Source organism: Zonotrichia leucophrys, chromosome 2 (assembly GCF_028769735.1).
Source record: "Zonotrichia leucophrys gambelii isolate GWCS_2022_RI chromosome 2, RI_Zleu_2.0, whole genome shotgun sequence".
Lineage (NCBI taxonomy): Eukaryota > Metazoa > Chordata > Aves > Passeriformes > Passerellidae > Zonotrichia > Zonotrichia leucophrys.
Genome location: NC_088171.1, coordinates 71,574,998 through 71,588,165, shown reverse-complemented (window position 1 = coordinate 71,588,165; position 13,168 = coordinate 71,574,998). Strand labels below are relative to the sequence as shown.

The window sequence follows — 13,168 nt, the reverse complement described above, 5'->3', positions numbered from 1 at the left end:
TGAAACACAGGATGTTTCCTCAAGTGCCTTTGCCTTCTTTAATCCGCATTAATTTCACTTCTGCTCCCAAGAGCTTTTGCCCCATGTCACCTCTGTTTGGGAAGAATTTCTGTTTCAAGGGGCTGTCAATATATTTGCCTATTTCAAAGAGATCTGCTGCATCAATCATCATCTGCAATTTGAGGTAGTGTTAGAAAATCTGCCACAATTTTTCCAGGGACTCCTACAATGTCAAGGCAAAGCAAGGTTATATTGACATATAAGGATTAGGAAAGAAAGGAAGAGTTTGTGATCATGCTTCTGTCCATGATCAAGTCAGCTAGAAACTGCAATTCAAAATCAAATTAAGTAGCCAGTTTCCCTTGAAAACTGACATTTTAGTTTTTGTTTTCAGTAAATCTTCAGGGTCAGAGTATATTCTGGCTTACCACATCTTGACTGCTGGTTAATTTTGTGGACTACAGAGAAGTTTCTCCATATCTAGAAGGGTAGATGGGCACCTCATTAAATCCAACTATGAAGGGCCCTATTTTTAGATCCCTTATGCCCCAAGAACCTACCCATCAGTACAAATATGTGTAAAATATATTCCTGAGCCCATCCTGTACATATACTTGGTAATATTTTGCATTTACTTTCCTGTGTCTCTCTGAGGAAGAAAATGATGGAAATTAGACAAGTGACGTCTGCTGTCACAATCTATCTCACTATAACCATCCTCCTTTTTGGTTTTTAAAGACCTGAATCACTGACCCTGTATTAACCCTGTTATTCAAGGTGTTATTATGGTCAGTGTCAAGTTTGCTTCTATCCTACACCAAGGTGACAAATCTGGACAATAATGCAGAGAGAGTTAATGTGCTTAAGTATTTGAAGAACACAATCAAGATTTACATGCCTAGAATATCAGATACAGCTATGACAAGTGGAGAATACACATAGGTATATATGAAAAATAACTTAGAAAGTATGTCAGAAAATAATTCCTTCACATTTCATTGTTTATATTTTATGAGATATAGGCTCCAGTTTTCCTTCCAAGCTATCCATCTGCAGAAAAAAAAAATTACATATCCAGAAGCCCAGTTTGGACTCATATTTATCATTCTACAGCTCCATAGAGCTAAACTATGCTCTCAGTCACACCAATATAAATCAAAATGGATCTGCAGACTTCAGAAGACCTCCTCCTGATTTATCCCTGCATGACTGACAGCAAGATGTGCTCGCCTTCCTCCCACAGCAATGGCATTACTAGTGATTGCCTCCAGATGAGACCTCATTAGTCTTCATTCATCTGTGCACCTAGCTTTTCAGGTCTTGAGATCTCTATTGAATAAAGAAATTAATATTTGTTTTCAGGCAATTCCCAGCTTCAGAACAAGGGCCAGACTTATTATTCCACATTCTCAGTTACATCTGAAATGACTTCAGGCTTCCGCTTGTGAGTCGAATCTTAGTTAAAATACACATGGGGAGAAACCAGCTCATCTTTTAGACTTGCTGTTGTCATTAGGAGCACACACATTTGGCACAGTCAGCAGCACTCCTGAGCTTGCCACTGCTCAGCTTTGCCCAAGGGAAGGACACGAAGACACCGAGATGGCTCCTCCTGGCCTGCACCCTCCGCTCTGAAGCCCAAGCTGCCATCAGGGAGCTTCTCCAAGGCTGCCAGGGCGCTGGCTGTGCTCGCACTGGGGTGCACAAGGGCTAATTAGCACCCACGGTTAATAGGGCCAATTAGTCCCCTGCACTGCTGAGCTGACAGGTCTGGATCCCTTGCAAGGCCTCCTAACTCGGCAGAGCTCCATGTCACCCCAGCACCAGGGAACTCTGCTGCCAGGAGGGGCCTCTGGGGCTCACACATTCCATGGTCTCCCACCCCCGGTGGAGTGGGGAGCAGCCAGCAGAGCGGTGGGATGGGGGCTCTGGGGCTCTGTGGGGCAGAGGCTCCCCCTCACCTCGCCCAGCCTGGAGCACAGGCGCTCCAGAGAGGCAGCAGTGTCCCTCAATTCATCGCCCGCCTGCATTTGCGCTGCCTGAGTCTCAGGGATCCTTAGGAAAGGAGTCAGCAGGGGATAGACTGTGGGGTGAATTAATTGTTCTGGCAGGCCAGAAATTTTTCAGCCCGAGTCACCTCAGGCTGGCTCAAAAATAGCTCTGTAAGGCTTGCACAGAGTGGGGTAGAGGTGCAACAGGGCTTTCAGTCTGCTGCTGGCTGCTCACACCAGCCCCCCAAAAAAGCCCTGGGTCCCATACCAGGCCAGGTATAACTGATATCACTCACAGCATCCTGAAACATCCTCATAGCCAGGTCTTGCTTTTATCCATCTGCTCTCTCCAAGGCCCTGTCAGAAGGAGAAAGAATGCACAGCAAAGAGCCAGCTGTGCAGCTGGCTCTGGCTGGTTCTGTATGACTGGAGCAACCAAAAAAGCACCTTGGCTTGAACTACAGGTCCAGGCTTGCCTAATTTGATTTCCAAGGCTGCTATGATTCTGTGAACTTCCCTAGACAACTGTTAAGGCAAGGTGCAAAATATGTTTTGGACAGAGAAATGAAAGAAACTTCCTGATGTGGAGTCAGTACAATTTTCCTTTTCTCCAGTGCTCATGATAGTGATTTAAAGTACTTCAGCTTCAGAGGGTTCCTGGTCCTGTCACAGATAAATACAAGGCTTTGGTTTTCCTAGAGGTGGCCATTATTGGCTAATAGGATGAACCAGAGAAACCAAAGCCCCTTCATTTGCTACAGCAGGTATTTTCCACATTCAATGAGCAGCCTACACTGTGTCAGTAATTGAACTGGGAACACACTTCACCATTTTGCCATGTTGGAGGCTCCCTAACCCTGTTTCAAAGAAGCATTTGAATCACAGCAGCTGAATAAATGAATAAAATGCAACCTCTCTGCAGACTATCAATGTACATCAACCACACTCACTCCTGCATCCTTACAAAAATCCCCTGCAGGTGCTACCTCCCTGGAAGCAGAGAAGGGAGAAGGACATCAAGGATGGAACCATAGACTCACAGACTGCTTAGCAGAGCTGTGTGGGTTCTCCCCTGAGCTGCTCACTGCAGTGCTACTCTCTTCCACATGCCCTTTGCCAGGAAATGTGTCATTCCAATGCAGATGTAACATCGTTAGTTTTTTGTACAGTTCTCATCAAAAGGAGCAACGCGGGTTGACACAGTTAAAAACTTCTCAGGAGTTATCAGCTTTATTCCTCCAATAACCCATTCCTTAATATGAAGGAGAAAGTAAAAATTAATTCCTCCTACTCTGTATCAACCACATGGCAGCACAATTTATTGCACTACCCATAAAACAGAGCCAACTTAAAACTAGATCACCTTTCCAACACAGTGACTTTTACACTCCAAACTACAGCATTCTGATATTAGGTTTGGTGTGAACTTCAGTCCCTTCAGACACCAAATTCTTTCAGATTTATTGCAGTCTGGCAGTGTTATGTCTTTTTGTCTTTTATACTCTTTTTTGCTTTGTCTTGAAAGAATGGGTTATACAAGAAGCTGCAAAAGTGCTGCTAGCATTTGTTACTGCCTAGCCTTGGTTGAGACCCAATGTTTCTAACAAATCACAGCTAGACAGAGATCCTCTTGTACTCCCAAATTCTTAACAGCATGCCATGTTCATTCCTTGTTTGCTCCCTTCACAACTGCATTTATTCCAAACAGGGCTTTGGGCAGAAAGTGTAATTTAACCCATAAGTTTGATTCATTATTTGCTTCTAAGTATTCAGAAAATTCCTGAACACCTACTGCTATTTCAAAAAATGCTTTTTTTTTCTTTCTCTTTTCCTTCTTATTTTTCTCCTTCTTAATTTTCTTTTCCTGTTCCCATTCCCTTTTCTTTTCTTGTTTTCTTTTTTCCTTGTTTTTAATTTCTTTTTCATTTTTCTCTTTCTTTTCTGTTTCATTTTTGCCTTTTGACTTTGCATTTGACTTTGCCTTCCTCTTTCTCTTTTCTTTTTTTCCTTTCCTTATTTAATGAGGAGTTGTTGGTGTTCCAAAACACATTTTCTTCCATCAAGCCCAGCTCTAATTCCCCAATCAGGTCTAACATCTGTATCTGTCTCAGCAGCTGTATTCTTTCACTGGAGCACTAATGCACTAAAACAAATGCCCAAGATGTAGCTTAGTGGTTCTGAATCAATTTGAAAAGCTATAATAGTGTCCTCCTTCTGGAAGTATCCTGCTTACTAGCTCCTGCAGTGATAATCTCTGAGTAATGGGTGTTTAGGGTAAATAATGACAACCACTGTCTTTTTTTAAACTAATCACAAGATGGTGTTTCCTGAAGATATACCAGTTTGCAGTCCTGGTGCCTGCATGTGAATTAATACACATGGCAGCCATCTAAATTTAACCATTTACCACTGCCAAATTTTTCTGGGCTTGTTCTTCCACCATTCAGTTAATGCATCGCCTGAGAGCTGCCAGATTTTCTCCAAAATACTGATGTTTCTCAGATGCAGTAGCCACTGCAGGGATGGAGGCAGAGGAGGAGGAAGTGAAATACCAGTGGCCTGACACAATTATTGTCTCAACCTGCACCTTCAGCTCCTGCAGCCGCATTGCAGCGCTGCTGCCCTTAACATTCACTGTCCCAGAAGCTGCCTGGAGCCCATGGGCCACCTCCATACAGATCTGTCTGCAGGCTGGGATATGCCATGGAAAACCATGGGATCCCACCTCAGCTGAAAGTACTCTTGCCCTAAAATCAGGAGAGGATCCAAGTTTTGCATAGATCACCTGACCTAAGAGGCAAATAGGGGAGACACCCTTTGGAGAATGAGTGTCTCCCAACCAGACCCTTTACTGGGGGAAAAGGTCTTTCCACTCCCCAGCCAACAGGATCAGCATCATGCGCCCTAAAACAGCTGAGGAGCTGCCTCAGTGGCACTAGAAATGCTTAGGTCAGATAAGTCATTTTGCCCACATTCCTATTGAACTTTCTCCTATGTAATAAGTTATTGTATATGATCCTTATGTTTTAAACAGCTCAGAGATGAGATTTCTCCTTTCTTTCTTGACAGAGTAGTCTATAATCAACTGTACAAAGTTTGACTTCTGCTTTTTGACACAAATTATGCATTTCTGTTCAAATTATTTCTTCAAATACTGCGTTCATATATTCAGTCTATTATTCTAAGATTTCTCTCTCCAGTTCAAATATTTACCTATGTTTGGCCCCATCCACCAAGATTACTCCCATCTGTCCTTTAAGCTCATCAAAGCATTAAACACACACCTAATTTTGACCATATTTCTGAGATAATTTGCCCATATATGCATTTTAAAATGTGTTTAATTGAATCCAGCCCACTTTCACTCCTTTTTTAAAATTATTATTTATCCTTTATTCATCACCCACAATGATAATCACACTGGAAAACAGTATTCACATCTGAATCATTTTGATTTTTGTACCTCAAGTCTATTGCTTTCCTGTCTTTTGGTACTGAATGATTACTGCCACTGGGCACTGATCTTTATGCGCTGTTCCTCAAAGGCATGGAAGTATGAGCATACTATTGTGGATTTTCATAGTGTGAGTGAAATTAACCAATTTGATTGCTTTTGATAGTTATTCCAGTATTTCATGGGAACCAGGTGTTTAACAGAATGTAGTCCCCAGAATTATTTGTTTCCCTGTTTTAGATTATAATTAGTACTACGTTTACTCTTGCTCTTTTCTGTTGCACTCACAGTTATCTGTGGCTGCTCAGAACTAATTAGCAGTCATGCAATAAATCCGTTTGCTAATTTCCTAGAAAATCTGGGATGGTTCTCATTTCTACAGCCTGCCATGGGCATAAGCAACTGTTTTTTGCTGCTTAGCTTGCTTACTGTTTGACAATATTCCTTCCTGAAGATGTCAGGATACAGACTAATTTTATTACTAAAATTTAATGGAAAAAGATTAAAATATTTCTATCATAACACTTACTGGGTAGCTCTCCCATTCCACTTTCCCCTTGATCCCAAACAGATTTGCCTTATTTGCCCCAACATCATGCTACCCGTGTAGTATTTGACTCCTCTTAAGCCGTGTGAGGAATCACAGTCTGCAGCTTTGCTGACCTCACTTTATCCCAAATCTTCTCAGTGGCCATTGTAACAAGGCAAAAGATAATTATTGTGTTGAGTGAGATTCCAAAAAGGCACAGAGCCTGTTCCTGTTTGGGTGCCTCTGCCTTTTCTTTTGGCACAGCTGTGGGTGCAGAAGCAGGAAGACAGGAGAGGGTTTTTAATTTCAGCTACGCGATACAGACTTTACTATTTGCCTCTTTCAGCAAAGCGAGTTCATTAGAACCAGCTTGTGAGTCCCAACAGTGAGACCAGAATGCTGGGGATGATCACGTGCTCAGTGTTTCTCAGCAGCTGCTTACCCAGCCCGTGGTCTAATTGAATCCTGTTCCTTTCCACAGCTCCACTCTGACATGGACAGGGGAGATGGCTCCATCAAGTACATCCTCTCAGGAGAGGGAGCTGGCATTGTGTTCACAATTGATGACACGACAGGGGACATTCATGCCATTCAGCGGCTGGACCGGGAAGAAAGGTCACAGTACACCCTCAGAGCACAGGCTCTGGACAGGAGAACGGGCCGGCCCATGGAACCAGAGTCAGAGTTTATCATCAAAATCCAAGACATCAATGACAATGAACCCAAGTTCCTGGATGGACCTTACGTAGCCTCTGTTCCAGAAATGTCACCTGTGGGTAAGACAGATTTTGTGGAGTATCTTTCCCCTGTGAGCAAATTGGAGATGGTCACCAAAACACAAATTCCCTGACTCCTTGATCTCAGCTTCTGCCCCTTGTGCAGGAGCTGCAGGACAGAGGAGTTTATCCTGGGGTGCCTGCTTGCTGTAGAAAAAAGACAATGGGCTTTACAACAGCATCAGCTCCTCTGAAAGAAAACGTGCCAAGGGAAGCCTGAGAGATGTAAAAGGTGTGATTCAAACATGCCATGTTTAGACAATTTGTATTACATAGTGCCCCTTCTCCTCTGACATCAGATGGTAGAAATAATAAAATCCATTGGACAGCCATTACCTTCCTGAAAATAACACAGTCCTAGCAACCTAATTAATTTCATACTGAGAGCTCAGCTACTGTCCAGGAGCCCTTGAAAACAGGAAGACATAAAACAATCATTGGCTCCTTCTAATTCATGGAAGCCTGCACTAAACAAAGTTCAGTGAATCCTGAGATTCTGTTACTATTTGCCCTCCATTTTTACAGAATGGGATCATGTTGAAGACACTTCTGTTATTGCAATGCAGAAGACAAAGAGCAGCCTTCCTATTTTCCTATCCTGACACAAGTCAGGAGAAATCATTTCCATATAAGAATTCAAATAATCACATAAAATATTGTTTTTCTGGACTTTTTTTTTTTCTTTTTGCATTGTCTTTGTTTGCTTACTGCTTTTTGGCTCTGTGACATCGCTGCAGAGATAATAATACCATATAAATTTCAAGTCCTGAAGATACAGATATGCTTCAACTTCTCATTCTTCAATATTATGTTGACATAAAGCTAGAGAGAGGCATCAAATACAGAAGTTCCAGTCAGTAACAATATTTTTAATGGTAATGGCTAGCTTGAGTTCAGATTTATCTTCAAGCACTTATCTAGTAACATCAGATTTGTTTGTAACACAAAACATTATGTAGAAGGCTAGATACATTCATAAAGGCATTGTCTGACATTTTAAGGAGTCAAAACCCACACATATTTCAGTTGTGCCTCACCTTCTCCTTGTTCTTGATAAATTACATCACCTGCAAGCCATTACTAGCTTCAGAGGAAGCAGACCTTGAAAACCAATTGAAAAAAGAAATATATATGCCTCTGTGTAGGTTGCAAAGGCTCTTCAGCAGTGTATAATCTTTAGGCAATACAATGTAAACTGCGGTCCCACAGAGAGATTATCTCAGAGATACATCCCTTCATGCTCACTGTTCGTGTACAATTTCCATCCCTAAGTTAACTTACAGCATCTATGGGCCTGTGAAAACTGTTCATGATTTATGTCAGCAGAGCTATGAAGCTTCTTTGAGCTGCCTCCTAAAAATATTCAAAATCAAGACAAGGGGAAAAGAAGCAAGCAGCATATAATTACCATCTCTCTGTCAACCATAACAAAGTACTGTTAGCTCAGCAATTCTGTAACTGTGGTCCATAGAGTACTTGCTCTTTTATATCTTCTTATAGAAGCATGATGAATTAATACCTATTAATTCCTTTAGTGCTAATGAGCTACAAGTATGAACAATAAGTACAAGCACTATGAGCATCAAGTGAAAAAGTTCCGTGTGGGAAAGCTCTTGTTAGGCATTTCAATTTACTTTGAACTGTGTACTTTTCCTGCCAGCCCTTTATCCCACAAAGTCTTACCTTGATGGTTTTTTTGTCAGGCACCTCTGTTATCCAGGTGACAGCGACAGATGCTGATGACCCAACCTATGGGAACAGCGCGAGAGTCGTATACAGTATTCTTCAAGGACAACCATATTTCTCTGTGGACTCTCGGACAGGTATGTTATTTCATCAGGGAATGAGTCAGTGTGGAAACCAAAAGAAAAAGTTGCAAGCAGAAAAAAAAGGGCAGTGCATCATAGCTGTGGTCAGAGAAATGTGTCTTTGTGGCTTGGAGCCAAGACAGAGCAGCACTGTGTGAGGGGTAAAGTAATGCGGTGGCAGTGAGTTCCAGAAGAAGAATGTGCTTTTTCCAGTGATATATTCCCCTGAATGACCATATTCTGCAACTCAGGATCTAGATGGGTTTGGTGCTATAAATACTCTTGTTGGTTTCTATCACTGAAAAATGTCTTAAACAGATCTAGTTGATAACAAGGCTTAGGGGAAAAAAAATCTATGAATCAGCCAGGACTGGAAAGTGCAAAGCTAAAGGATGCAGTTATCTAGAGTAGTTTTACCTAAGGGTGTTCTTGTTAATAACCTTACATTCATCTATAGGACATCCTCTCTGTTTCGCTTGCTTTCTCTCTCTCTTTTCTCTATACATCCAAGGTTTATATTCAAAAGTGGAATCTGACAGATTTTGACAGTTTCTAAAGGGCATCTGTAGTGCTAAGGTCAGAAACTCATGAGACAATAGTCACTGCAGAGCCCTAGGGGACAACATAGGAAAAACACTGAATAAACTTCTTCCAAAGTTAGCAGTTTATAGTGTAGGTGCTCTAGCCAAAGACAAACTTGTATGTGGCATAGTTTTGTTTATATTTACAATCTAAAAAAGCTACTAGTACTCCTTTGTAATCAGGTGTCAACGATAAACAAATAAAGGTGTAATCATAGATTTGTTGAGAACCAAATTATTTCTAAGAAAGCAAAAGATCGATATTCAGGGTCAGATCCAGAACAGATTTAACCATTAGAATGCAGCTTATACAGAATGGGCCCTTAAGTCTAAAAGCATGTACTTTATCAGTATTTAACTCAGAAAAGGTCTTTTTCTCCTCTAATTAACTTCCCAGTCACTTAGACCTGCATCTCTAGACAGGCTCAGAAATGCCTCAGCCTTTAGCTGCCTCAGTCAGCAGCTGGGCTTCCATTTAGGGTAAGCGCTGTTGTGAGCCAGAAGCCATTTACAGACAAACACAGGACTGTAATCAACTTCCCCTGTGCAAACTCACCTGTGGGATTTGGTAGCTCACATAATGCAATTGCAGCTCTGACATTTTTCTAAAATAGAGCTAGAGCATAAGTGACCAACAGCTCCTTTGCATTGATAGATAGTGATTAAAACACCCAATAGTGGACAACTCATTTCAGTACAGTCCTCCTCTAGCAGCAGTTGGAGTCTTTAGCATTTATCTCCCAACACAGACTCTCGGTTCCAAAGGTGTGCTCCTATTCCTATTCTGTCACTGTCCTCAGAGGTGCTGAACAAGTGTCTATGTGAAAGCACAACTTCAAAGGAAAGTTGAGAGCCTCCTCCTCCCTTTTTCCAGAACACTTTTACAGCCTAACCACAATCATATTCCCCTAGAAGATAAAAGAACTCTCCCACTTCCTAATAAACCATCTGGCTCTTATAGAAAAAAAGGACCTTTGCTCTTTACTGTTTCCTTAAGAGCACAAACCTCACTCACTTTAGTGAAAGAAATGGTTCCAGTACATTTCTTTGGCAGACCTGAGGATCTTAACCTTTCCCATAGCCTTTCCTATAGCCCTAAGGATGGGTCTTATGTTCACCACCATCCTTAGCATTTCTTTGCTGACTGTGTGCAGCAGCATCAGATGCTCCCTGCTCTGCATTGCTGCATTTCTGGATACCTGATCTGGTTCTGAGTCCTGGTGTCCTCTAGGGACCGGAGGCCCAAAAGATAGGCATGGCAGAGCCTGGAGTTTAGGCACTGCTGTCTTTTTTTAGGTCAGGCCTAGAGTGGAAATTCCCTACAAAGTGTTCATACATGGAGAAAATTCTTCCCAAAATGCTAAATATTTTCATATCTTATTTATATATCCATGGGAGCTGAGGAGCTACAGCACTTCACAGGAGGCACTCAGCTTTGCAGGATGGGACTCTGAAGGGCTGCACGCTGGAAGATTAAAGCAGCACACTGCGAGCTGTTCCTACCGGTCACTATTTCTTCCCTTCACACACAACGATAATTGCCAACACAATATCTTTTTACTGCTTTTTTATTAAACCCTTTTTTATTAAACCCATACATTGCCTTTCTGCTAAAAATAAAGCCTAAATGCAGATCAGTCAAGTTAATAGTGTCCTGATGTGCAAGTGCTGCCTGTTGAACCATGCGACTGGGATGGTGCCTGACACGCCTGCCCCCACCCTAAGGACATCCCAAACGTGTCCCTAGCGAGGGATTGTCCCATGGCAGCGGATCCCCGGGCTGCACTGCCGGCTGCTCGAGGGAGCTCCCGGAGGTGCTGTGGGGCTGGCTGGGGCTGGCAGGGCGGTAGGAGGACGGCGGGGGACAGCGGGGACACGGAGCTGTCCCGGGCACAGCGGCACCCGGAGCGCCCGGCAGTCCCGCGGCGCTGCCCGGGCCGGCGCTCGCAGCCTCCATAAGAGAAGTGCTGCTGCCACCTGATGTCCTCTCGCAGAAGTGTTACCCCGAAGGGAAGGGACGCCCTGCGGTCCCTCCGGAGCGGGGGCAGCGGTGTCTCCCTGCATTCTGCACTTCCAGCCCCAGCCTGGGTCTCGGAGCAAAGCCCCCGGGCTCCTGCCAGGTGGTCTCTGGGACTGCGTGCTCTGGAAAACTTGTCTTGATGGATGTTTTAGCAAAGCACAACACTTCCAGTGATGTGCAGAGCTTGTCATCCTCAGCAGGGCCTTTAATTCGCCCTAGCACACTGTTCCCAAAAAGCTTTTCCTTGGAAGGCAACACTTTAATTTTGAACGTGCAGCCTGTCCCAGAGCTGATGCATTTTAACCGGCTTCTTTAAAATTCACACCTTCTGTTAACCTAGATTCCACTTGGGTGAGTTTTACTCTGCCAGGAAAGGTGGGACTCAGTGCAGAGCCTGGAGTCACTCTTGACACAGAGAATAGGATGCAGGAGCAAGAGCCCTCTACCCTCTTTGTGTATTCTCTAACAGCCATTTTCTTTTGTTCCCCAAATGCCTTTCCACCCTCAATCTCAGGCCTAATTAGAACAGCTCTAATGAACATGGACCGAGAAGCAAAAGAATATTATGAAGTGATTATCCAGGCCAAGGATATGGGTGGACAGCTGGGAGGATTAGCTGGAACAACCACAGTCAACATCTCTCTCTCTGATGTCAATGACAATCCACCCAGATTTCCACAGAGTGAGTACCCTTGGGGCCACGACAGGCAAAAAGGGGTGGCTGAGTTTTGTGTTTGCTCTCATGACAGCCATTTTCAAACTCAGAGATGGGCAGAATGCAGATTTGATATGGAACTCTCCTTAAAAAAAATGTCAAAAGGAATTATTCAATACCTTGCCTTGCAGAAAAAGTTTCTGACCTCCAAAATTATCAAAAGCAACACTTTTTTTAAAAAGGATGGGAAATTAATTTACAGAAAAAGGCAGGAAGGAGAACTTTTGTTTTTAGACTGCTCATGGCCATTGCCTTTGGCTACTAATTGCTACTCTGATTGCCTTTTCATCTTATCTCCAGAGGATGTCTCTCAAATCAGGGACATGTGGTGGTGCTGGAAGTTGAAAGATAATTCATTCAACACTCCAGCCAGGCCACAGCAGGGGAGCATCTGGGAGCTGTGCTGCCAGTGTGGAGTGGGTTGTCACACAGGCTGTACTCCAGGAAAGGTTCATCTAAACCTTGGCAATATACAGTTAAGATATACCCTAAGATATGTAACAGCCATACTTAATGGATGCAAAAATAGGCAGCTCCACTCTTACCAGAAACACAACTTTGTATTTACAAAAGTGAACTTCAAAACAAGATTTGCAATATTTTGCTCTTTGTTAATAAGATTTTTTATCACATTCATTTACATAATTCTATATTGCCATTTAAAATTTGAAAGAAGCTTTTCAGTTTTGATGCGACTGAATCTTCCAAGGGATGTAATTTGGGATTTTTAAAGAAAATGGATTCTTTTAGTGGTGTAAATCAATCTCAGGCCATTTTGGTTTTGACGTTTTTCTCATTTAGCTGAGTAATGCAAACTCCCGCAGTTCTTTTTGATGGTATTCTTCTTTTCCATCTGTTACTGCATGTTGCACTGGTAAATCAAAGTATTCCACTAGGATCAGCAAGAACTCTCAGCTTCCACTTTTCTTCTGTTAGAGCAACTTCTTGAGCATGCCATTGCCAGCTGTGTTTTGAAAGTGGCATGAATTATAACTGATATCAAACTCTTGATTATGAAAAATTACAATTCATCAAACCCTGTCCTTGGTGTTATTCTGCCTTCTAAAGCTTAGAATAGCCTTCTAAAGTTGATGCAGTCAACAAAGGGGGTGCAGCAAGGAAGGTTTGAAAGTAAAGCATGATGCCAGAGAAGTATTTTAGGTACAGCATTTATATTTTCGAAATACACTTTTAAAATAGCAGGTTGTTCTTTCCCCACTCTTGCTGTTAAGCAAATTAGCAATGCAACAAATGTGGTCAAGACAGTATTTGTAGGAAGAGGCAATATATTTTA

General features: G+C 42.6%; 1 protein-coding gene across 2 annotated transcripts in view; it reads left to right on the top strand.

Annotated features, from left to right (window-relative positions):
• Window positions 1-13,168, top strand: part of CDH20 (cadherin 20) — a 118,174-nt gene that overhangs the window by 80,974 nt on the left and 24,032 nt on the right. For both annotated transcript variants that reach the window (XM_064705439.1, XM_064705440.1), the window contains 3 exons: window positions 6,456-6,750; window positions 8,454-8,573; window positions 11,674-11,841. In XM_064705439.1, the coding sequence (XP_064561509.1) occupies window positions 6,456-6,750; window positions 8,454-8,573; window positions 11,674-11,841 (583 nt within the window). The remainder of the gene's footprint in view (window positions 1-6,455; window positions 6,751-8,453; window positions 8,574-11,673; window positions 11,842-13,168) is intronic.